The sequence below is a fragment of the Saccoglossus kowalevskii genome, chromosome 7 (genome assembly GCF_978046115.1).
Source record: "Saccoglossus kowalevskii chromosome 7, keSacKowa6.1, whole genome shotgun sequence".
Taxonomy (NCBI): domain Eukaryota; kingdom Metazoa; phylum Hemichordata; class Enteropneusta; family Harrimaniidae; genus Saccoglossus; species Saccoglossus kowalevskii.
In genome coordinates this window covers 18487038-18514551 of record NC_140647.1, presented here as the reverse complement: position 1 = coordinate 18514551, position 27514 = coordinate 18487038, and the positions used below count along the sequence as shown (strand labels likewise).

The window sequence follows — 27514 nt, the reverse complement described above, 5'->3', positions numbered from 1 at the left end:
TGACTGAAACAGCTGTCAGTCAGCCATAATTGACAGAATAACAAAGATAATTAACATGCGTATGTAAGTCACCATATAATGTCTTTATGGCTTTGGACACACAGCAGAATCAAAATTAATAGTCCCAGTATTCTAAGTTCATTTTAACAGACAGCAATATAACACAAACACTCTGGAAAACCTAAAGTACAAGTTGTACAAGTTATACAAGTTTATTCACATACAAACTAGATTTGAAAATACCGCTAGGTAACCCTACCGGGGAAAAACCTGCAACAAACACACTTTGTGGCTCAAAATACATTGACACATTTCCAAAACCATTTTTGTCCTGAAAGAATGGTTAACTTTCTTGCACAATACATATTGGACTTTCAAATTTATCGAAGGCCAGTTTTAGTTTTTTCCTGAATTGGTGAATTTTCTTGCACAAGTATTTTCTTAATTCATCGAAGGCCCATTTTATTTATGTTTCGAAATAGTAAAAACTGCCTCTCAAAAATTGTTCAAGTTTTTTTTTTCCTTTGGTGTGACCCTGAGTATTGGCCATGGGGTTACAGTACAACACACAAATAGTAAACATGAACTTGATATTCACCACATCATTGCAAATCAAAGACTGCGCGTTATATACCCATGATTACATTAAAACCACCACACACAAATCATCTGCACAGTGGAATTGGTTGCCCAGAAGAATTAATGAAAAAAAACCTGTACACAATTAATTGTTCCTAATAAAAGTGATTATGTTTCAAGAATGTGTGAAGTATCTGGTTGCCTTTTGCAATGGAACTGCATCTGCCACCCAATATTTACATCCTAATCTTAAGTTTGAATGAACTTGGCACAACTAGCATGTTGCCTGTTGAGGCCCTTTTATCTCTCCTATTGATTAATTTATGTCCGTGCAGGTTTACACAACGGGATTTCAGAATTTGATGGAATTCATGAAAACAAAATATTGTGTAAATCACTGACACTCAATGTCATAGGACTTGAAGACTCACAAAATCAAAGCAGTTAACAGTATATATAATATACAAATTTATACAGATTTTTCAGTAAAAAAAATGGCCACTTGTCAGCCAGATTAAGCAGATAAACAAGTAAATGTGACATGAATCGTCCTGCCAATTTTGAATGAAATTGAAAGAAGCATGGTTTCTGGGTACAAGCATGGATACAAGGATAAGACTCATTCAGATGTCTGGCTGAACAGGAAGGGGGGGGGGGGTCTAATTAGACATACTCAATATTGGGATCAATGTTAATTGTGTACAGGCAAATACAAAACTGTGATGACAATTATTTCTTTCATTTAGAACAATGAGAGAATGAGGTTAATCAATGAGAGGTTAAACAACACACTTAAATATAATATCTCCTAATAACATACATAAATTAACATAAATTTGATAAATCGGCAAACCATTTCTAAAGCAAGTTAATTATAGATCCAAAACAGTGTACCATATCAATTATGGTTTAGAAGGCAGACAGATATATAGTGGAATCTCTATATATCGGGTAAATATAGTGGAACGAATTTATTCACATAAGGACAGTTGGACAGTAAGTCGCCATTTCTATTAGACTTGTATACAATCATATCTCTGTCTATTCACTCTGCAATTATACATATATAGTACACAATTGAAACAGGGAGAAAACAAAATATGTCTACAGTCTGATAGTATAAATATACCCTGATGATCGCAGTTTGGCAAAGTCTGTCTGGCTTAGCACAGCTGAAACAAGAGCCACTACACATTTGGCATCACAGATGTTAAATTTGTATCAATGCTGCCCTCTAGTGGCAAATAATAATTCAAGAACAATGTTTTTCATTTGTAAGACTAGTACGAGTACCGGTAATAGTTTTTATACACAAAGCTTTGGAGCTTTAATATTTGCAGAAGAATTGCATATAATATAATATTATTGAAGTCTGAAAATATGAATATGATTAATTTACACTAAGCTATGGTACAGAAAACTGAAATGTTACCGAAAAACTTTCACCACACAAATTTATTTTATTTCTCTAGGCCTGTATTTCAAAACATCACTTTGCCTCCCTCGCTAAGGAGTCATGGCTACTTGAAATATGTGAATGTGAACAACAAACGTAATCTGTTAATTTCTTTGTTGAATGGGCAACGGTGATTTCACCGTACGCAAAAATCATACTGTGTTGTTTACATAGTTTGTTTCATTTTTTTTCACACTTTCAAACTTCTGATTACAGGGAAAGAGAAAAGGGGTGAATGTTTAACAAAAGATAACGTTGGTTGTGCACATGTTCGCAGCCTCAATATCACTGCAGTGAGAACTTAGCAAACTGCAATATCAGTTAAAACTCCATTACAAAATTATTTGTGTACGATAACACTAACGCACATATACATGACAGAATCAGATAATGCAATGCAAACATTATTTGTGACTGTGCTGTAATGAACGGTTTGGACATGCTGTATTTGCTTTACTAGAAGCGAATCTCCAGAAAGAAACACACATAGACAACTATAAAATTTATGCAAGCATACCCGCCACTGATAGAGCAAATACATACAAAGCTGCAAATGCATAAAAGCGGTTATGACTGAATTACGGATTCTCGCGGCATAACAGTATATAGCATTCATCTACGATCTTGCAAATTTTGTTAAAATACTGAAATAAACATCACTCTTTTGTTTACAGTTTCAACTTCTTCTATTTTTACATAGTAAGTCAATGTCATTATGCTAATGTTACAAAAAATATCCAACAACTTTGCCAATTTTTGCTTCAATTTGAACAAAAACCAGACTATTGTAAATTCATACATACAGTAAAATTGTAATGAGAAATTAAACATTTATGTACAGTTCTTGAGTTAGCAGAAGTATACGTTGCGTAGTATTTCTCAGTGATTTTCTGAAACACTCAATAACATGACTGAAATGACATTTTAAAACTGAAATGCAATCACATGACTGAAATGCAATCACATGACAGAAATGCGATCACATGACAGAAATGCGATCACATGACAGAAATGTGATCACATGACAGAAATGCGATCACATGACAAATGCGATCACATGACTGAAATGCAATCACATGACTGAAATGCGATCACATGACAGAAATGCGATCACAAGGCAGAAATGCGATCACAAGGCAGAAATGTGATTACATGACAAATGCGATCACATGACTGAAATGCAATCACATTGAAATGCATTCACTTTAGAATATATAGGTTAGTTGTGCACAGGTTTGTGAAGATCCTGACTGTCCAGAGTTACTGGAATGTGTTATTGAAAGATGTTTTCTGGCTTCAATGCATGGCGTACGGATGATTTATAAGTTAATTCTTCACTGTGTAGAGTATTTCTTTTTTCCATTTTCATTGATAACACATATATGCTGTGAAGAGAAGGCAAAGTTATGAATAAACACAGGAAAGCTACATTACGTAACGTACAGCCCCATAAGGTTTTCGTCACAAACAGAAGATTATACAATTTTTTTTATAACATCACTTACTCATTACTTCATTATTATTTAATAAAAAGATACTCAAAATGAACAGAAAAGGAGCATGGTATAAATGAACTTGTTGACTGTTCACTGTAAAGTAATGGACTATACTTAATTTAAAAAACATGAGGCATGTACTGTAAAATACTTTATTTTCGCTGAAAAGTATTTTTGGGTGTTTTGTATGGAATTTATTTTCATTGATTTTTGGTGAGCTGAATATAAAATATAGGGAATTTGCTGAATTTTATTTTCACTGAATAGCAAAAATAAAGTATTTTACAGTATACAATGCAGAGAGAGACACTACCAAATCTAAACTACAGGACATGCAACTAGATACCACATCATATATTTATTAACAGTTATGACTGTTTTAATGTTTATGATACTTGTATGTCAATCTAGTACATGTATGTACTTACACTGAGATCTCTGAAATACTCATTGTAATCTAATGCATAGCCAACAACAAACTCATCTGGCACTTCAAAACCAATGTCTGTGGTATAAAAAGAGACTTGCTGATTAAATTAAAACCAGTGATAATATTTTAGAAATTTACCCTTGAATCTCATTAACGAGTGTTAGCTATTTATCAGTCAATTAACAGCTTTTCAATTGATTACACGTATCTATGTCTAAGGAAGGTAAAGGAATGTCCCAGCATGCCTCAATTTTTTTTTTTTTTTTTAATTGACGTGATTGAAGCAACAGAAGTGAGCAAGTTTGTCACCATATTCAAGAAAGCAAGAACTTGTATTGCATTTGTACTATTAGTGGCGCATGTGTAAATGTCAGAGGTACGCTATGTGTCTATGATTAGACTAAGTCATTTTGAATGATCCTGCATAAAATACATGCAATTGTTCATTTACATGTGCTTTTAATATAGCAAATACAAATACACACTCAATGAAAAAATATCTTGGGATGAAAACTAATGATTTCACAGACTCGTTCATTTTCATGTTTTGAAACCTACATCCCTTGCTTGTCACCACATATTCAGCAGTAGTAAATTATTATAAATATTTATTAAATAGCCAATAATTTGAAGAAGCAGGATAATTTTTTGGAAGAAGGATTTCGGGAAGGGAAGGAAGGAAAAAATTATTAATGAGAATGATGCTCACAATCTGGTCTGTAACCCACACTTCTGTGGGTACGTTTTACGAGCAGACTGGCGACTTTGACGCTGGCTGGCTGGAACTTGCTTACTATATTCAAGAGCTTCTGCATCGTCTTACCAGTATCAACTATATCCTGGAAAACAAGGACAACAGAATGACAAAGTGGACACTATAAACTGATCTCTTATGAGCTAAACTCCAAACGTCCCAAGAAAAGATCTGGAAACAATTCCTTGCAATCACAGAAAAAAGCAATAATCTATCTATATCAGATAGACATTCACATTTTTATTATCAATTATAACTGACATGATACAAACTGAAGCCAGTTTATTTGTGTTGAATGTGATTAGCTTCTGGTAAAACAAAATGTTCACTAGTCGGCCATTTTTAATTCGATCTGGAGGAAAAAATTATGTGCATCAAAGACCCAATAGTTAAATGGACATTCCACGTTTTAATGAAACTTGTTCTCACATGACTGAGATTTAGTTTTGCAATTGCAGAAATGCTTGATTTTGATGATTTTTTTGCATTAAAATGGCATCCTCTCGATTTGGATCATAAAACAAATGTATGTGCATGTGTACAACATGATGGGTGATGCATGTGTGAAGTGGAAATGTACAGGGCCATGTGAACACATAGACACACTCTGAATCTATAAGTCTCCAACTATGACCAAACATGGACTGGTAATTATATTCTCACCTTAAATTTTGTTTTAATAAAAATGGCTTTGGGTACACATTTATGTTAGGGATCATTACATATTTATAACACGGTAACAAACATCACAGTTCTAAACAACAAATATTTAATAGCAAGTCAGAATGAGATTTATAATCCTGAACAGCTTTAAAGACACATGACTACCAGCATACTCATAGAAGTCTTTAGGGAATAAGGTCAAGACCTAAAAGTGATATACCCTAATTTACAAATTTTAGGGCAGTAACGATGCTGTGAGCATAGTATCTAAGTGTATCTTAAAAGAATCAAATGTTGATGGTAGGTACAAAACTGTTGCCATGGAAACTACAAATATTATTTGGAGCAGGGAAGCCTAATGACAGGAACTTGTGGATCACAAAGGGTTTTAGGTTAATCCAGGTGCAATGATTTAAGTTAATCTACAATAAATTTTTATTATTAGTATCCAGTGGGCGATGCATGGTACCACATTATTAGCAGCGAGAACAACAGCAGGGCCACACCTTCAAACAAATAATTTAATCACAGATAAAATGTACAAGTGATCATAAAGAAGAATAACCTCTCAATAACATTCCTGCTCTTAAGGATACAAACACAAATATCATTCAGGTTAGGAACACAGCATAACCTTGACTTTTAATACTTTTCACTACATTGCCTGCTTTTTATACCCTGATGATTTTGGAATGTCTGTGGAAGGTTTTAGCAGGCAGTCCTGGTATACATGTAGATATACTTTTGTTTGTGTTCTACAGTTGTAAATTTAAAGTTAAGTTCTACACCTCCAAGAGGCTGCGATAAGTATCACGTATTGTAAACTGCCATGTGTTATAATGTTACATGTACACAACATAAATAAAAACTCAATTGTCCTTTTTTTTTTTATTCAATTCTTTGAGACATGACATGATGCAAAGCGAAGGATATATGAAGCAAGTACATGTAATCAGGAATTTCAAACACTGTTACACATAATGTAGGGGGTGTGGGTTTTATAATAATGTTTATATGAAGAGTGGTACAGTACTTAACATTAAAGTGCAATGGTACATAGCAACCACTTTTCACCTATAGTGTTACTTGGAAACCAATGATAACGAAAGTGAAGTGGTAGCTTTTCAGTTTTAGATTTCACACAGCTTATTATGAGAGGGGGTTGTATAGTTATAAATGGTATAAATGTAACAAGGGACATGACGGTCGATATAGCACCGCTGTCTTACAAGAACACTGTGGTAGCAAAGTCGACAATAATAATGTAAATCTCAAATATCAAAGTGATGGGGTTGTAGTGTTCAAAAATATCAATTTTTACAAAAATCCCAAAAATATTTGCCAAAATATAGAATTGATGATAACGGCATGAAATGAACAAATCTGATAGCGGTCCACCCAAGGTACCTACATAATAAGTACCACGCAATTGAGCCGATCATTTTTAAGAAGTTGAAAATTGCATTTTTATTCAAAAAATGACAAAAATATTCACCAAAAATAGAGAATTGAAGATATTGTCATGAACAATTTTTTTTTACAGAGATCTAACCAAATATCAAGCCATTGAGCTGGTAGTCTCAAAAAGTCAAAAATGCAATTGTTGACTGAGCTAAAAAGGTGCGAATTTATTCACAACATAAACGCAATTACAGATGTGAGAAAATAATAAGTTTTGGATTTGCGACATTGGAAAAGGAAAAAAAACCCATCAGAATGCAAGAGCTTTGGCCAAAAGCCAAAGGTCAACTAAGGTCATGTTTATAGCAACCACATACAGATTAGTTAAATTATAGGAACGCTGTTTTTCATCCTCAATCACTTGACCACAGTCTCCCTATCCCCGGTCTAGAAACGGCTATTGTCTAAGGTGTGAATTACCCGCTGTGCTCGCACTGCGCTGGGTATGGCTTTCCGCGAAGCATAGTCTCTTGATATAAGAGCATTCTATTGAAACGAATGATTCATTGTTCCCTTCTTGTTCTAGTTTTTACAACTGAAAAAAACGTGTATTTTGATAATTTATATAGATTTAGAAGCTCAACACAAGTCTTTAGCCAGCAAGTCTTTCTATAGTGGGATATCGACATTATTATTTGTAAATATCGCACTTCAATTTGAGGGACTCAGTCAGGGATCGCAACTTGGAACACGTCTAACAACCTTGACTGGTTGGGCCCTTCGTCATGTGTTTTAGAAAGATCAATGTTTTTTAGTTTAGCTTTTGGATAGCTTAAACCCAGTTGTAGTTGGTGGATCGGTTCATTGTGCTTGTTTTATTATATTATATTCAGTATACGTATCATATTTAGGCATCACTTTTTCCGTTCAAAATAAAGATGAAGATAAAGATGAAGATTCATTGCCATTCGAATTTTCGTGTCATTATTTTTGTTTCCAAGCATATATTTGGGATGTAGTTTACAATGCTAGTGACATCATGTCTCTAAGAATAACATCCTGCAGTATCAATTCTTTAGCACTGCCAGAAATTGAGTAGGCAGACTTTGTTTTCGCCCCGATGAGAATATATTTACGAGCGCCATTTTGTCTTTGATTTACTAACTTGCTCGACGCGAGTTGGCCCATTTTATAGTATGAAAACTACATTCAACCATAATATTTTTTTTCAATGTGAATAGATTTGTACATTAACCTTTTGGTGATGTAGTTAGTTTTTTTCTCAGATGTTCGTATTTTGACAAATCACGGTAATATGTTCTGTTCTGTTTAAAGTTTGTGATCACAGTGCTAAAGTTAGCGTACGCTCAGCTTCGTGGCTCATTGTCAAAGGTTTGAATGGTCTATTTACCCGTAACCAGCCCTGGGACAATAGACTGCGAAGCGTTTCCAGACCAGGGATAAAGGGACTGTGACTTGACCTAGTATTGTATTTGGTGCACTAACAAGTTTTTACTATTCTGAGTAAGGCATTAGCTTGAAAAGGCATTAGCTTGAAAAAGCATGGCAATCTATTAGGGTAACATGAACCTAAAACATAAGTGTATTGATGGTCATTTCATTGGACTTTAAGTAATGACAAATGCACTTACCTCTACGATGAGAACATTTTTGCCAGTCAAATTAGACAGGTTGTCTCCACCAATTACTTTTATTTCCCCTGATGATTTATCATTCTGCGATCAAAAAAAAAGAAATGTTTTGATCAATAATTCCACATGTTGACATGCATGTACTTTAGACTGTCACATTGCTAGAACTGTGATGTCCATGTTTGTTAAGGTGGGATGGGCAATGTGGTCTATGCAAACCAACGCAGTCACACAAAAATCAAGTCTGTTATGAAGCTTAATGATACATTAGCATGATTAGGCATTTCCCAATGATACCTCAAGTACTATTGTAATTTGACGCATTAAGATCCAGTAAATAATTTACATCACTCAAGTTGTTGTGATAAGTCTGTAGTTTAGGATGTTAATAGGTTATAAATTGATAAAAATTCACATATTGTGAACAAAACTAATGTTCACATTGTTTTTGTTTTTTTCAAGAATGTTATTACGGTACTTGACATAAACTCATTTATGACACAAACACAAGAGCATGTACATGAACCAATAATTTATTTGGCAAATAGGGGGGCACACCACAAGACCATCGTACACAAAAGTGAGACAATGCATAACAGACTGACTGATAAGATGGTCCCTGGTGCCGCCCCCAAAATGTAGAACAAAGCAGGTGTAAACTAGCTGGCTTACAGTTTCTAAACTAAAATACAAACTAGAATAAGACTGAAAACATGTTGGTTGGTGCAGCATAGCTGCATGATGTTAGTATGGAATGGCAGATTGCAGCATGACTGCAACTGTAAAGTATAGGCAGCGAGTGCTGCGGCTACACCGTGGTTATGCAGCGGGGGCTGCATGAAGTTAAGAGGTTATGGGTAGAGGCAGCGGGGGCTGCAACTACTGAGTAAGCAGAAAAGCTTCTTAAAAATATATTTGAAAATCAAAACAGTTAATATACCAGCTGTCACCCCTCGATACTGACAATTGAAGGTTAGAGGGTGCACAACTCTGAAATGAGGCCCCTCCGAAACTTCCCTACCAGAAAAGATGAACTCAGCACATCTCATTGCCACAGTACACATATTGTGACAATTTTGCTATTACATGTACGCATAGATGTACTCATAAATTCAGCAAACCAAAGATGATAACAGCAAAATGGAAAAAAGATCAACACAATCAAAGCAATGACAAACCACTCAAATGAATTAAAATGAATTAAAATCTGAATAATTACTACGTTTGTCATTTTATTAGAAAGAGTGGATAAGTTGAAAACGATTATGAACAAAATCCGATGAGGACAATTTTGCAAGACAGTATTAGAATAAGGAGTGCAAACTTTTTCCCTTGAAACAGATTAAACGCTAAAAGGTGGTGGTCATTTTGGAGTGCTATTCGAAATTCATGTATTAAAACAAAAAATGTATTTTACATAAAAGCATTTGAAATCAGGGGAAAAATACTTTCACATGCACGTGCATACAGAACTGTCTTCATTCCCCTTTTATTTTTTCAATATACTGGTACATGTATTTCTATAAAAAGCTTTAAATAGCTTAATGGCTTATACTAAATAGCAGCAGAAATTAAAAAATGAACATTGAAATAAAAATTTTAAAAATATAGATATAAAATGTACCGTATATTGAATATACATTATAATTCATGTGATTATTATTATTTTGTGGTTCAAACTGAGGCAGCTGCTAGAGTGCTTTCCTCTCTCTTTGTGAAGAAATTACAAACATATTTTGATAACTCTTAGTATTCCCAGATTTCCTTCATCCATTTTCTTGTTTAAGAGATTTTTAAGCTTATTTATGAAAATGTTTCTTCCATGTTTGTAGTGATAGCATTTTCGCCAAAAATGTATCTTTGAATTGTACAAATAACACAATCTCTTTCTGAAATATCAACATCTGACTAGAATACACAAAATTGTAAACACAATAACAAAAGGATAGGTGGTTTTTCATGGTTGATATGTAGACCATACAAACAGTACCAGTAATACTTTATAGTAGGCGATGACATTGTGACTAGACTTTTGAAGTATAATGCATATGTATTTTTTTTGAACCTTGCATTAATTTTCTGAAAATACTGAAAACTGCTCTAATTTTGTGAGACAAATTTTTACGAATTTCAGCACTCAGTAGGAGAAAAAAATTGGTCTGCCATTTTGTGAGTGTCAGCGACTCCTGCAAAATTATGTTTTCGTGAATGCCATGAAATCATCATATAGCAAAAAATCCTAGCAGTAAAAATTTGGCAGATTACAGTACTTTTAGGTAATATTTCAATTGCACCATACACCAAAAATGTACATTTATTGTATGGCAAATCATTAAAATCACCACAGACAGACCTCTATCACTTATGTAAACAAGTATTTAAAACTCTGATCACACTGCTATTGCTATTAAACTTCATTGGTTACCAGTTGTACAAAGAATCAATTTCAAATTACTTTTACTAGTGTATAAATCTTTGTATGGTTTTGCCCCAAATTATCTATGTGAATTAATCGAATTTTATGTACCGAGTCGTAGTTTAAGATCTGAATCGAAGTTTCTTATTAAAACTCGTCAGATGTGTAGTAAAAAGTCCAAGGTGTTATACAAAGACCGTGCTTTTGAAAATTTAGGTCCTAAACTTTTTAATGAATTACCTCTGTCTGTTCGTTCTAGTCCTTCAGTAGACATTTTTAAATCCAGACTGAAAACGCACTTATTTAAATGTGCTTTTAATATTTGACTGATTGTTTATTGTATCAGCGCCTTTGATCTTCATATGTTGGAATTGTTGCGCTTAATTAAATAGAGTTATTATTATTATTATTATTATTACAAAACTATAAGCATGTATAATGCTGCCTAGACTCCAGGGCTTTCAACAAGACAACTTTGTCCATTGATAAGTAATTTAACTAATGAAACATACCCTCTAAAGAAAAGCAGTGGGTAATCACATCGATATAAAGTAAGCTGTCTAGAGAACTGTGTCTCAAAGCTTTAATGTGTCCTGGAAACATCTTTATCTGTCTCATTTTTGTCCTACATTTCATAGCCCATTTAAATAATTGAGTCTACTCAATAAGACGTTGAATCAAACACATGGGAAAACACAGAAAAATAATACGCAGATGAAAAATAATATTCACTTAATATTTTAATTGAAAATGATCAGAAATTGCTTATTAAAAGTTTTTATTTATGGCAACACTCTTGTGGCTCTCATTCATCAGCTTCAGCAAGTGACTCCCTAGGCACATGAATTACTGTAAAATACTTTATTTTAGCTGGAATTAATTTTTGCTGAAAATTTTTTTTAGGTGGAATTTATTGATCTTCGATGATTTGAATGTATAATATATATATATATATATATATATATATATATATAAGAAAAGGTATTTTTGGGAGCGGAGCTACGTCACAGAGCTTTCTATGTTGCTACGACACGCACTGGTATCATGTATGTCCATGGGCTCTACATGAGCTGCCATGGAACACCGGTGAAAATGGCTAATTCAAAGAAACAGCATAAACTCAACTTTGAAGTAATCTTGAACAACCAAATTTAGATATGTCTCAACAACCATCCCAAAGTACTGGTTTCTGAGAGTTTTCGACCTTTGTTTTCACTGCGATGATTGCCATTCAAATTCAATGTATAAGTAATGACAATTTTTGTCTTATGTGTACTGCTAATAAAAAGGTTCTTTTAATAGAGAAAACAAGTTTCACCTGGAAACAAATCCATAAACACCCAAGCAGACAAGCTCAGTACTGTTCAAGTAAGCTAGACATCAACAGGAAATTAATTCTAACATCTTAAATATGCTTTGCCATTGGAGATTGAAAACATCTAGTTGATACAATCCGAAAACTCCTTCTTGTGAGGTGTGCACCTATGTCAATTTACCAGTTTTTATATCATTTCAATGGTTTTCTCATGGCACCCACCACGCAATGCAGTGGTTCCAGCCTAAAGACCAATAGTATATACTACAATAGAATTGTATTTCATCGCTATTGTCATCAATTAATACAGTGTTAACACAGCACTGACCACAACAACAAAGAAAGGCGACCTGGGGGGAGAATTTACGAGTTAACTTGATAGTCTTGGTACGACGTACTTTATATGCACTACACAAGAGCATTTGCAATGTTTGTAAATTTAATTTACCTGACTTAATTTGCACAACAAATTAATACAACTATTTGATTATCTTGTCATTTTAAATAGAAATATATGAAAGATTTAACCATGAAAGGGGAATATTTATTGAAAGATGATTGCTATTTCAAATTGTCTTTAACAACCGTTTAATAGTATATTATAGACATACAATTGAGTTACGGTTGGTCGATTCAGAATACCTTCACGCAATTAATTTCACTGAATCATTGAGCAATGTCATCAGAAATCTATTTTACCTCAAGACTAATTGAAGCCAGACTTTTTTTATTCCTTGTTTCTCAAGTTTTTATAAGACAATTTTTTTTGAGGAAGGCGGAAAAAAAAAAAATTCTTTTTTTCCATTAGATTTGTGTGATTCTCAAAGAATTGTAGGTTGAGATCATTGATCGGAGAGAAGAAATGAAATAAAATTTTATTCCATGTATAACCTTGTTACTCATCTGCATGAGAATTCGATACTTTGATCATGATACTCCTACGAAAATGCAACTTGGATTTGTTATGCGGCGGGCAGTAAAAAAATGAAGATAAAAATAATATTTTTTTTAGCATTTTTTTCCGCTTACAAGTCTACGGGCGCGAGAAATTACGCTGAAATAAAATTTTATTTTTATTTCATTTTCGGCTCTTGTTCATTCGGTGGGTTCACGAAACAAGGGATAATAAAAGTCTGGCCTGATTATCAGTAAATTATGCAGGTAATGACCAGATAGGAATCATTGCATGGAAAAGTAATTGGAAACACTGAAAAAGGTTTTAATTCTGCAGGAGACAAAAGTTGTAAGCAAACTATGAAAATACAGTTCACCTGCAATAGTATGTTTTAAATTACGTCACTGAACATCACATCATGTGATTATGGTGTGTCATTAGGGCCATGATTAAAAAGCTAACACAATAAAATATGAACATTCCAATTTAACATAGAATACTTAAGTTTAAATACGAGCATGACATGATTAAACGATACTGTCAATATCGAACAAGAGTTTTCAAGATTTACAATAACAGAGCAGTTGGAAACAACATCTGCCAAGTATCGATACATTAGTACCATTCTATCATATCAGCCTTTTACATTTCATTTGGTCTGGTTTGTAAAAAAAAAGGACCAAGTCACTCACTTTGAGACTCGCTCTAATTTTGATACTAGTGTCATAATGTAATATTGATGACCATAGATAATGTCTTGTACATTATTTTGATTTTTGAGATGTACTAGTATATATTTATTATATAAATTTCATGTAATTCACATCAGTTAGTGGACAGATTTGACAGAGACTATACTTTTATTTAACCTAAAAAAAACTGTGGTTCATTCATTGTACCAATGTGTGAGTATTTGGAAATAATTTGGCTATATGTAACCATCATAGCTATGGTCATATAAATTTAATATGGAATGGACCATTAGCAACTCAGGGAGGGACGATGTCAGAAAAACTGTACCAATTATTTTCTTCTTCTTCATTTTGTTTTGTTTTCATAATGAATTTTTTGTGTATTTTTTGTGGGAATATTTTTTCTCTAAGATTTAGGCGTGCATTTTTTTTCTGGTATTGATCCCTGCAGAATTTTTTTTTTTCTGTGCAAATTATTGTTTCCCAATTTAGCCATCGCCCACAGAGTTTCTAATGGTCAATTCCTAAGATAAGTACAAAGGAAGTTAAAAAATATAGTTGTCTGTTTCACAGGTGAGCAATAGAACTGTAGCTACACCCTTCAATACACACCCTGGTTGCATTGACCTTGATCATGACAAATTGGATTTTTTAACAGCATGTTGTAATACAATGTAATGTTTTGTTAAATTTATTTGTCTCACACACGCAGTCCTAACCTTCCTGGAGGTTTGGGGAATGTTGTTTGGGTTACGTACGTACAACGTAGATGCGTATACATTCCAGCACAGACATGTTCAAACCATCTCAATAACTTGACTGTTTAACATTCAAGCCAAATATTTGAAATTTAATTTCTAATATTTTAAAATCCTCTGAAATTATTGAATGATTTCAATTTATTTCAGTGAAAATGAGAGATTCTATTATTCTGTGAACTGATTTCGTGAATTACAATGGCAAAATATTTATTTGGGTTTTCAGGACATTAAGTCAAAGTGAATAATATTTAGTATCCACTAATGTCACTGAATTACTGTAAAGTTCACCGTAGCAAGACTCGAACTTTGAAATAGAGAGGGCAACCATTTTCAAGACCAAAATTTATAAAATGATCTTAGAACATAGGATTAATGTTAGGGAATATCAACGTGCATCAAGGCCTTCGATGCCTTTGTTGTAGCTCCAACAACAAGTATGTAATAACGATGATTTATAAAGATAAGGGTATGAAACCTCCATGTGGTGATAAGAAACAAACGACGATCAAATGTAATGACACCACACAGAATGCGATGATTACTTGAAACTGTCTAATTTCAGAACTGAAACGAACAACATTGTCATCTTATTGACTTATTGCTCATCTCACAAATCAGGTCTGCATTTCATATCCTCATCGTATAAATCTTATAATAATAACACTCAATTACCATGACAACTATAATGCAATTCTAATAAAACAGAGGCACAGAGATTAAGTAAAGTGTGCATTTTTGGTAGACTGTGTGATAATAAATACGGATATGATAAGTAGCTAATTACCATAAATGGACAGAGTGGGTTCTATAATGATATGCAATAAATTAGGTTACTAAGGACTACTAGGTTAGCAACAACGTGTTGGAATTAGTGTGGCAACGATTAAAAAAAGTTACCATGACAACACAAAAAACGTTACCATGACAGATAAGCATGCTATAATGACCAAATTACTTGCTAATAATGGTGTAGAGTGAGAACTGATTGTTGGCACAGAGCATACACCGCAAGACAGTGTAGACAATGGAAATACTGCTTACGTTGTTGATACTTTGCTGCCCTTTACCGTAATCAATGTGCTTCTGCTGCAATAATAACAAAAATTATTCTCTCATCACATGCACATGGCTTAGTTTTACCGTGATCGTCTGGTTTGCATGCGCTGTCCGCGTCGTTAACACAGGCAGTTCATTTGTATGAGCATGAGCCATGCATGTCATTCGCACAGTGCAAGTCATGCCAAGCAGTGTTACAGACACCAAATGAAATATACATGTATGAAGCTTTTATTTTTCCCAATACTAGCTTTTGATTTTGATGCAAAACCAGGAACCGATAGAAGATACGATAGATAGCGAGATGCACACAGATATGGATCTATCCCAATGTTATGTGGAACATAAATATGCACATTGATAATATGATTCCAATTTTAAAATGTTGAATTATTTTCAATTTTTCTTTCCATATTATTGAAAATTTACAATCAATGGGCATCATTTGGGTCAGATTACACCAATCCAGGATTGGCCTTAAGAGAAGACCAATTTACATAACATTCATGGTATATTTCTCACATCTGACAGAATACTGCCAGTTCTTACCTCATAACTCTTGAGTCTGATGAAGTCCACATACATAGGTATGGAAGTTTCTGCATTCCTATTGAGTGCCTTGATGCAATCTAAAAGGTCTGTGAAGAACTTGTACCCTCCCTTTAACACACAAAGTGCATATACAGCCCCAGAATTATCCATGTCTTGAACTATATTACGAGCCAATCTTTCTGTCCTATTCAAATAGATGCAACACAGGATTTAGTCACTAATGTAGATACATGTACTGTGTGAATATGGGAAGACAAAAAAAATCAGATTATGTATCGAGTACATAAAACAACAATGCTGAGTCAGAACAGACTCACCTCTCAGCTATAAGTCCCTTGGTAAGAGAACAGAGTCACATATCGGCAATGAGTCCCCTTGAGAACAGACTCACCTGTCAGCTATGAGTCCCCTTGGTAAGAGAACAGACTCACCTGTCAGCTATGAGTCCCCTTGGTAAGAGAACAGACTCACCTGTCAGCAATAAGTCCCCTTGGTAAAAGAACAGACTCACCTGTCAGCTATGAGTCCCCTTGGTAAGAGAACAGACTCACCTGTCAGCTATGAGTCCCCTTGGTAAGAGAACAGACTCACCTGTCAGCTATGAGTCCCCTTGGTAAGAGAACAGACTCACCTGTCAGCTAGGAGTCCCCTTGGTAAAAGAACAGACTCACCTGTCAGCAATGAGTCCCCATGGTAAGAGAACAGACTCACCTGTCAGCTATGAGTCCCCTTGGTAAAAGAACAGATTCCAAATCCTCTTCATAATGTCTTGGTATACAAAACATATCAAGGGGATAACCCTTATCACTATCGAGAACCTGAAAACAATAGAATCATGTATCGTTATTCAGTCCATCCTAAGACATTGAGAACAGTGAAAGGAAAATGTCTATTTCATGTGAGATTATGTGTGAGCACCTGACACATGGTATCATCTCCTGTTATGGCTCATACAATGTATGAAAGTATATGCTATGCTTTCAGTGTACACATTTCAGCTGTTACAACTGATGACACACAGGAAATGTTTTATTTTGAAATAGAAATCAGAGAAAAAAGATCACAGCTATAAATTTGTTTGTCACCCTGAGTAATGGAAGCAGCTTAATAATAACAGAATTTGTTGCATTGAAACACTGTAGGCACGCAACCCCATTAATGAAGTTAACCATTAATTAATTAATTTAAAATGAAATATTGTTTCCCTGATGTTTTTTTCATAGAATTTTAAACTTTTGCATACATTATTTGCAAGCCCAATTATTATTTGGTTTGTAAATTTTAGTGTTCTGTTTTGTATTTTATATTGATATATTTATGTCTATTTTATTTTATGGTCTGGGTCTTATGACAGATTAGATTCTATTGTGCTAAACAAGTCACCCAGGATGATAATAAAATGTGATCCAAGTTTGAATGACATCAAACTAGGAGTATCCAAGATAGTGGTGTACATGACTCGCGGAGGTCAAAACATAAGCAGGGCTTTCATTAAAAGCTGGCAACCGGCCAAAGTGTCCGCCTACTTGCTGCGGGTTTGCCGGCTACTTTATTATTAAATATTTTATTAAAATCAAAACAAAATGTTTATTTTTCCTTTGAAGATGAAACCATAAAATCATGTCCCATAGAACTAAAACATGCGTTCTGAGGCTTCCCCAAATATAACAAATTACGTACACAATGTGATCATAAAATTTGACCTTTGGCGACCTTTCGTGCAAGCCATAACGAGCATTGTTCGAAACGAGCAGTCCTATTGGTTCTTTCCCGGTCAGCCTCATAATATCGGCCAATCAAAACTCGCGTACTATTTACAAAGCACTACCACGGTAAATCAAAATGGCGGACAAAAGAAAAAAGTTTGCTTTGTCACGTCCCGGAAATCAGAAGTCCCTTTTGGATTCGGGATTTAAGCGGATCAAGGGTAAGTAATTACATTGTTACAGTCAGAGTTCGATCACATTTGTCAGAAAATAATAGGAAGCCACTTGTATTTTTATTGTTTTGAAGTCAATTACTGATTAGTACGCCGGTGTTTTACGTAGCTACGTAATTGCTGTGATCGGCGTCCATCGGCCGTAACAACTTACACTCTGATAGCTAGTGCTGCTACATGAGAGGGTTTGGGATGGATTGGGTTCACGTCAACTTTTATTTTTATTTTTTTTGAATGTGATAAGTCTACTTTTAATTTATATTTTGTCGCCAATGTCACACTGTTAGCGGCGCCATATAAATAATAACAATTTTGATTTATATTACCGCTAATCATTTACCGCTAATAATTTAATTTCTAGATGTAATCAAAGTTGAGAGATTGAATATTTGAAGTGGGTAAGTTGTAACTAAATTGTATTGGGTGTATTGGTGTTGGTAAAGTATTTGTCCTTATTATTTGGGAGGGGGTCTGATATTTATAATTTATGTCAAATAAATTTATCATTATATTCTATATTGTAATGTTTCCAGTGCTGCATTACCATGTGTGGTATAATATTTATACATTTATAATTACTCTACAATAAATAGAAAGTTATTGTTAGTGTCATCCACACCAAGTATTATAAGTATTATTCTAATCTAAAGTTTAATTAAATAATTGCTTGATTGAAATTGGATCATCAATTGGTTAGCATATTTACAATCTTTGTATTCATGTTGCAGCTAGTAGTCCAAGTCAGCATGAAGTTAGCAATCTGAATCCTGTACATGTAGATGTACTTAATGAAACAAGTCATTGTCAATGACACGTCCCCGTTCCGTTCATATTTGAGTGACATATACATTCAAAGCAGATCATAACCGAAATGCACCTGCATATGTACAACACATTGTGCTAAATCTGAACAAAATCCATCCATGCATGACTGAGATCCGGTTCTGGAATTGTGAAAATACGTGATTTTGATGCATTTTCGGCCTTAAAATGGCCATCATTCCGCTATCGTTAATGAGATCATGAAACAAATGCACATACATATTTGTGACATGATGTACCTTGTGTGTGTGAAGTTTGAACTTGATCAATCCAGACATGTCTCGGATACGGATCCAGAACTGAATTCTTTAAACCAAAATGGCCGCCAGTCGGCTATTTCAAACTTGATCCGAAAAAAAAAATGACGTGCATCAAGGTCCTATTATGTTTAATGTATGTACCAAATTTGAATGAAATCCGTCCATGCATAACTAAGATCCGGGTCCGGAATGGTGAAAATGTGCGATTTTGATGCATTTTCGGCCTTAAAATGGCCGCTATTCGGCTATCGTTAATCGGATCATGAAAAAAATGCATGTACATATGTCCCATATAATGTGTGATGTATGAGTGAAGTTTGAACTTAATCGGTCCATGCATGTTCGAGATACAGGTGATCACGGACGGACGGACGCACGGACGGACGCACACAGGGCAAAACATAAGTCCCCGTTTTCGGACTGCGTCTGAACGGGGACTAATTAGATGTGAAACTCAGAGAGCTTTGAAGGAGTTGGATCTCAGTCTGTCTGAAGATGATGCCTATGGGACAGATGATGAACTTGACTCTGACTCTGACTCTGATGCTTATTTCAAATGAGCACAAGGTCGTGGAAATACCGGTTAATCTGATTTTACATACATGTATGGTTGAAATAACTTATATTAAAATGATTATATTAATTGTAATTAATGTTTTCTGCTTATATTGTGTGATAGCGAACTGGTATGTGTGTATTTTAATATAATATTATCAGTATTAATATTCACTGTCACATTAATATTCTCTGAAAAGGGTCCATTATGAATGAACAGATCAGTTTGGAGAAGCAAAAGCCATGTATTCATAGCTTAAAAATTGATCTAACCATCACAAATATTGACATTTTTGCTAAAAAGAACCCTCCCTCCCTGTCCGTAGTGCAATGCGGAAAAAATAAATTTCCTTTTGTGTCCTCCTACTATATTACATTTACCTTCTACTCTTAAACTTAATGAAAGCCCTGCATAAGTCTTCATTTTCGAACTGTGTTGGAACAGGGATTAACAATTTTGTCTGTCATCAAATTCTATTTTTAACGGTACAATTTAAAGTTATAAAATTATAATAGTTATACAGAAGACCCATTCTTCGTAATTCTGCAATATTTGCTGTTTTGTTTTCTGTTGGTTTTTTTTTAAAGTGTGTTGTAACACAAAAAAGCCATATCTAAAATTTAATTATAAATTGCACAACATGAAAAGTAAATAATATTATTTAAATTTAACAAGCAATCCGACAGTCAAAATAGCTCCACTGTGCTACAAGAGCATTGTGGTAGCCATACTGTAATGATTCAAGTAATATGGACTGAAGACTGTGAGACATCATTATGTAAACTGAGAACAGACTTCTCAAGGTAGAGTGAAGCAAGTGAGTATTGGTCACCAGATCCGGGAGGAGAATGTACACCTTAAATATCAAAGCAATCTTGTTGTAGTAATCAAGAAGAATTCAAAAAATATCATTTTTCCCCAAAAATACCCAAACTATTTGCAAAAAGGAGAATTGAAGATACTGTCACAAAAAGTAAAAAATCTGACAGAGAGCTACCTACATTCCTAGTGACAAAGTAATTGAGCTGGTAATTTTCAAGAAGTTGAAAACAGCATTTTTTACCAAAAAATGATGAAAATATTTGCCAAAAATAGAGAATTAGAAATGAAATGAGTGGATAAGTCGAAATGCAATTGCTGACAGACGACGGATAATTACCTATATGAACAGCTGTACTCTGTCATATATGATGACAGCGTTATGACAGAGTTAAAAGACTGGTACATATAAAAACAAACAAAAATTACATGTACAAACATGTATACTATAGAGATTGTACAAAAGTAATATATTATGTATGACAGCTGTTGATTGAATCTCATGAATAAATTCATTAATATCCTAAACACTTTTCAGAGATTTTTTTTTAAACCAAAATTTGTTTTGGCAAATTTTAGCTAGCGGTTATAAATATGTGTTGAAAAACTTCTTTCATGGATGACCACGAGATAATCACATCCTGGTACTTACACCAAAGCCTCTGCAAAAAACATTAATGTTTCTAGTTGTCATGCAAGTGTCAGAACCTTTTTTTTTCAATTTTAAAAAAAATAATTTAAAAAAAAGTTGTATTTATTTGATCCAGCATACTTGAATCATAAATGAATATTTTACTTATGTGCACATTTATTTTTTTAATTAATAGAGCTTGTCAAATGATTAAAAATCATATTATGTACATAAGGGAAAATTATTTTTAGAAATGGATAACATACTTTTTAAAGGTCATGTTATTCGTTATGACTCGGTCACAACTCATGAAAGTCATACACATCTTAGCCATTTGTAGGGGTACTTTTAATATAGTAAAGAAATTAAGATTGTTATGCCAAAAGCGTTCCAGGTCAATTTGTTTTCTGAAATCTTCTGGCATGGGCAGCTTTTAAGTTTATTTTATCCATGATTTTCACGAAAACTGATTAAACTATTTCAAATGAAATTTTGTACATGTACCTGTGTAAAATAACAGGTAGACAGGTGGCTGGTTAAAAGCATGACAAGCAGCATATTAGCTTACATTTATTAGAGAAAACTGATATTTTGTTTTAAAACAAGTACCATGTGTGACTGTATATTAACAGTATTTATACATAAAATGTTGAGTAGCTAAAACTAGAAATATCATATTTGCTCCATTAGTTGCACATATGCTTTAGGTGCAATGATGATTTATTGTAAAATACTTTATTTTAGCTGTATTTATTTTTCGATGAAATGACTTTTGAGGTGTTTTTTTATGAAATTTATTTCCACTGAAGTTGAATGTAAAATGTAGGAAAAAAAGTTATATTTACCCCGGTAATGGATTTTATTTTCACTGAATCACCCCTTCAGCGAAAATAGAGAAAATAAATTCTAAGTGAATACAACAAATTTAATTTTTAGTTTATATTGGGGATGCGAAAGTCAGATAAACAAGGAAACAGTCTCATACATGTTCTGTGTAAACTACAAGACACAGCTCTGTTACAACGTAAAAGTAAGAAAGCATAGCAAAAGTGTGAAAATGGCCAAAATAACGTTTTTAAAGTCGAGAACAATTTTTTTGAGTAGAACGGTACTTAAAATTCAGAAAAATATTATCAGGGCAGTCATAATCTCAGTCAAATGATGCACATGATCAACACGGCATATGAAAATCAGAGGCACAAATTAACCTAAGATGTTCCTGATAAAAATTCCAGTTCCAGTGCCAGCATATTGTGACAAATGTCTGCAGATATAATTAAATCCATTCCTTGCAATCAAATCCGCTGTCAAACTCACTTTTGTAAATTGAATTGGAGCATTGTGAATAAGATACTACATGAATGATGTGTGTTATAAATAGCTAACACTTAAAGTAGGTGCTTTTATTGGAGCAGTGTACATGAATGTATGTATCTGATATACTACTACTACATGTACATTCAAGTGTTTTTTCACAATGACAGCAAGGCACAGCTAAGGTTTCCTCTTGGTATAAAAACAGTCTCACCTGGAACTAAGGTGCGATACATCACATCAAATCAAATCAAATCCTGTATTCAAGCACCAGAACGGGAAAATACAGCTGATGAATACAATTTATTCCTGTCTCGAGTTCTTTTCTTGTATTCATAGGTAAAAGTTCAATATATTAAAATCTGTATTACATTCTCGGATGGTAATTGTACAACTATATTATTTCTTTTTAAAATTTAGCATTTTTCGATAATTGAGCGTTTCTCTAATTATTGGTAACTGGCTAAACACACAGTCATCAGCACTCATTACAGTGAAATATTTTAATTTAGCTGCAATTAATTTTCATTAAACAAATTTTTTTGAATGTTTTTGCTGGTACTTAGTGAGTACTGCAAACTCATTAATTATTTATAAGATTGTTGTTTTACTATTTTCACTGATAAGTTAAATTCACTAAATTAAAACCACTTGAATATGTGAAATTATAATAGTACTTATTGTTTTAATTGCAAATCAGTGACTTTAAATCCAACTAATCAATTATGCTAAAATAAAATAAAAGCAACATGAATATTCACTGGATTTGATTTTTACTCATTTATTTTTTGGTAGAATCAGTGGAAAGTACAGTGTGCAGAATACACAATAACACTTTTTTTTTTTTTCAGAGACTGATGAACCACAGATATATGGATAGAGTTTGCACCTGTGTGAAACACAACTGACAGGCACACAGTCAAAACAACCATGGAGCACAAATAAACTTGAGTAAGGAGAGAATGGCATTATTCAAAATACAACAACGTCAGCCGGTGCTGGTTCATTGTACTAATCCAAACCTACTTTTTAATTCTTTAAGTTTACGCCCTGGTTACATTAATGATGCCAGTCATTATTAACAAGTCGCTATCTCTGATTCTGAATTCACTAACTGTAAACAACTAGGTTACCTATTGATCGATAAGAACACTATCATCCATAATGAGTTCACATACAGTGAATTGATCCCTGTAGTGTATCCATGACAATCTAAACCACTCTCTGACATTAACGCATTGATTTTTTTTTTACTGACTACTGTTTGCACTTAAAAGATTTTGTATGAGATTTTTCACTGACTTTTAACGAGCTGATTCGAAAATGTAGGGGAAAAAAGTACATTTGTTAGATTTTAGTTTCACTGAATCATCCCCCTTCGGCGAAGATAGGAAAAATAATTCCAAAAGAAATTAAAGTATTTTGCAGTAGCACAAGATCAAAGGGTGACGGTTGTTGCAAGTGTTCAATTTATTTTGTTTATTAAATAACGTCAATATTGGACCCACAATAATTTCCCACAATCGATTTATTCTGAACTTTGCAGAAAAGTAGAATATACTTTCCTCTATTAGAACCGTATACATATACACAATATATTGTAAACAGTAACAGCATGTCAAGAGCTACAAAAACAAGTACTCCAAACATCTGTAGAGTACCAGTTGTGTGTATCCCATACAATAATCAGCTGATGTCAATTCCCATGCTGTCAATTACCTGAATTCCGTCACTCACTGCGTGTTCAAAATTTGTGAGAATATTTTTTTTTACACATGTTGGCATAGAAACTATATCAATTACTGCAATGCTAGGCAATGTGCGTCCCATTTTAATTACAGTGGATTTTTTTTTTTTTATTTACAATATTTTGGTGAAAATCATGAGTAGTACACATCTTTAAAACAAACTGTACTGACCAGAAATAATTTAATTCTCTTTATCCTAAAAACCTAATTTATATTTGATATTAATAATACCGGTAATATTGGTAATGTATTTTGGTACTCAACATTTTAATCTATCAATATCATATTTTCATACATACGGCAAAAAAAAAATTCTTGTTTATAGTCATCTGACAAATGAAATATTTTTGGGTCATCACCAAGGGCAACAAGTGACAATGCCTCTCTCATTCAATAAAAATTTGGTTGGTCTTGTGTTAATTGCACACAACAGCTCTCTCAAGCCATGTCAGGAAAAATGTCTTATGCCTTTTACTAAATATAATGATCTAAGAGAAAGAAAGATTTATTTTTTCCTGGCCTAACCTTACGAGTCCTTCTAGGAGAATGTCAAGCAATGATAAATTGGTATCACTAATACAAATACTAGAAAAAAGAGCTGATTATAGAAGTGAAAAATTTGCATGTGGAATGTTACCCTTAAGTCCAGCTGTCTTGATAGCATTCAATTAAAGACACTTGATGACAGGTTATACATGATTTGTTTGATAACCGTTGATATCGAGTATCCACTGCCAATAGAGGTGGTACGTGATATCATAGAGAATAGCATTTGACTATGTTCAATTAAAAACGTATCCCAATGAATTATTACAATATAATTTTCCTGCAGCCCATTGTGTAATTATTATACTCTTTATAATAATAAATATGTTATACCCAAGACTTATATAGCCACTGGATATTATAAGATAATGTATTAATATTTAATGCAGTGAATAAAACATCAGTACGAGTCATACTTGTCCTAATTAAAGTACACTGGTTTTACAATGAGATGAACTGCTCAGAACGCAATAACGACCTTTCCCCAACCTAGTTAGAAAATACATTCTTCAATAACAACCCTGCACTCAATAAATCATCTGATTTATATTTATTTTACTCCTGTATGAGTTTGATGCGTGCTGTTTACAATCATAATTTTGAGTTTACAACCCTTACTGAAAAATATACGTTTTATTATGAGCATTCTGCTTATGGTCATTGTGCAAGTCACTTCAAAAAGAATCGCCCACATTAAGCACAACAATTTTCCTGCTTTCCAACAAAATTTAAACATGTAACCGCACCAATTTTATGGAATCTCACAAGACAAAAAAAAATCATAATTGTTTCATTGATCACAAACAAAACTATTTTAAAATGATTCTCATCAGAAAATTTAACAAATTAATCCTGTGTACATTTTTTTCATACTTGTCAGTTATTCAGACTGAAGATGTCAGAATAGCATAAATCAATATTAAAAATTATTTTAGTGCAAATGCTTTTCTAGTAAAATAATTTGGTTGTCAATGTAGTGAATACATCAGAATGATTATTATCATTTTTCGATTGAGAAATGATGAAAATGATTTTTTTTTTCTGATAAATCTTTGATACAAGATAACTCAAGAAAATTCCCACAACAATAAATGCAATAGTGGATAACAATAATCTATTTTTATGCAAATTAGTGGGGACATGGTGGTCTATTTTTTTTCGTGAAGGGTACTGTATGCTCAATCGTAATATTTTACTAACGCGTAAATGCAGTTGTTTAAGGCTCAGAATATAATGATTTTATTATGTTTGAAAACCACACCACAACAATTCAATACAAATTAGGTAAATTACAGCCATAGGAGAGTAGTGCCATCAAAATTGTTGCCTGTGGTTTACCTAATACAATACAATTGTGCGCACAAAAATTCTCTTGATTTTTATAAATATTTAAAAAATTTCAATAGCAGTTGAATTTAACTAGCAAAACAAGATTGGATGCGACCATAAGATGTGGATGGGAATTAAGGAAATGGGTTTGATTTCATATATGAAGCAACATACATGAAAACTCACTCACTTGTACATTTGTATTACCATACTAACTTGTACATGTAAATACTGTAGAATATTTTATTTTCGCTTGGAATTTATTTTCGCTATTTTCGCTGAAGGGATGATTCCGCGAAAATAAAATCCAGCGAATATACTTTTTTTCCTATATTTCACATTAAACTCATCAAAAAATAATAAAGTATAAGGAATAAAGTATTCCACAGTAATCAAAAAAGGACAAGGTCATACGTTGATTATTGAGGCTCAAATTATTGTTTACAGTTTTGGTTTTGAATAGTTGCCAACTATTTATTATTTACGATATTTAGATCATTGCAGCAATCATAAAATAACCATGACTACCATGGGGAGTACCCAATTTATGACAGGTTACAGTTCAACCAATAGGATTGAAACAGTCCTGGAAGTGATGGAAAAAAATTGTTCATGCATCCGAACACAAAACAATATCTATATCAGTATAGATGGAATCACATTTGCTATTTTTCATTATGGCGAATTTTGCTGTATCTGTATAATAATATATATATATATGGTATCTAATCTTTAGTCATTGATACCATCATGGCGGTCACGTGATGGCACACACACACATGTCAGGAAGTGAACACATGGAGCCATGTGTTAGTATTACCATGGTATTACTCATCTATATCGGACTCGTGAAAAGAGTCTGGCAGATGTATACCGTGATCTTGACCTCTCAACTGTTACTAAACCAGATTTGGGATCAATCGTGTAACACATTATGACAATATTTTGAAATCAATGTCACGCAAGGTCGGGCAAAACAACGGCTAAACTCTCAGCTAAACTCCAGTTGAGGTAGAGGTTAAACACCGGTGTTAGGGAACACACACTATGAAATGATTCAATGACTTAAAAATACCATTTTAGGGCCAATATTGTGAGCATTTCAGTTCGTACGTCTTGGATGTCGCTGTAATGTAGGTCACATCGTAACCGATCATGAGTTGCCGATATGAATGTCGCATCGCTAATGTACGGGACCGGCATCGGCATCAGTCTCAATACACAGGTCATTATATGTCGAAAACAACTCTCCCTAATGGCGACGATTCTCCGCACTTCAACTATTGACAGTGATTCGTTTAGTAAATGTGATTCGTTGTGATATGGAGAAAAAAAAACTAGAAGAACGTATACATTACCTTGATGTAGTCCGCCATCTTGATCTGCTTACGACTGTTTCCCGCCAAGTGTGTTTATATCTATAGTGGCCCAC

General features: G+C 33.6%; 1 protein-coding gene and 1 long non-coding RNA gene across 3 annotated transcripts; one reads left to right on the top strand and one right to left on the bottom strand.

Moving 5' to 3' along the window:
- Positions 1 to 187: 187 nt before the first annotated feature.
- LOC102800729 (hypoxanthine-guanine phosphoribosyltransferase-like) lies at positions 188 to 27514 on the bottom strand. 2 transcript variants are annotated; one of them, XM_085501221.1, is made up of 8 exons: positions 27441 to 27514; positions 16830 to 16936; positions 16116 to 16302; positions 15552 to 15596; positions 8432 to 8515; positions 4671 to 4800; positions 3960 to 4036; positions 188 to 3420 (listed from the first exon to the last, which is right to left on the bottom strand). In XM_085501221.1, exons 1-8 carry the CDS (start codon positions 27456 to 27458, stop codon positions 3370 to 3372), a joined length of 699 nt encoding a protein of 232 aa, XP_085357347.1. In that variant the 5' UTR covers positions 27459 to 27514; the 3' UTR covers positions 188 to 3369. The 2 variants fall into 2 exon arrangements, with proteins under 2 accessions (XP_085357347.1, XP_006814065.1); XM_006814002.3 differs by lacking the exon at positions 15552 to 15596.
- LOC144345113 (uncharacterized) lies at positions 17972 to 18851 on the top strand. The gene is made up of 3 exons (XR_013419323.1): positions 17972 to 18045; positions 18419 to 18455; positions 18786 to 18851. It is a non-coding gene; the product is annotated as an uncharacterized LOC144345113 (long non-coding RNA).

Bases quoted from the DNA above. Each gene is read 5' to 3' on its own strand.
- LOC102800729 (XM_085501221.1), bottom strand. The intron at 16,303-16,829 runs GTGAGTCTGTTC...CTATTTGAATAG, and splicing joins AGGGGACTCATAGCTGACAG to GACAGAAAGATTGGCTCGTA. The intron at 4,037-4,670 runs GTGAGCATCATT...TTTATACCACAG, and splicing joins TGTGGGTTACAGACCAGATT to ACATTGGTTTTGAAGTGCCA.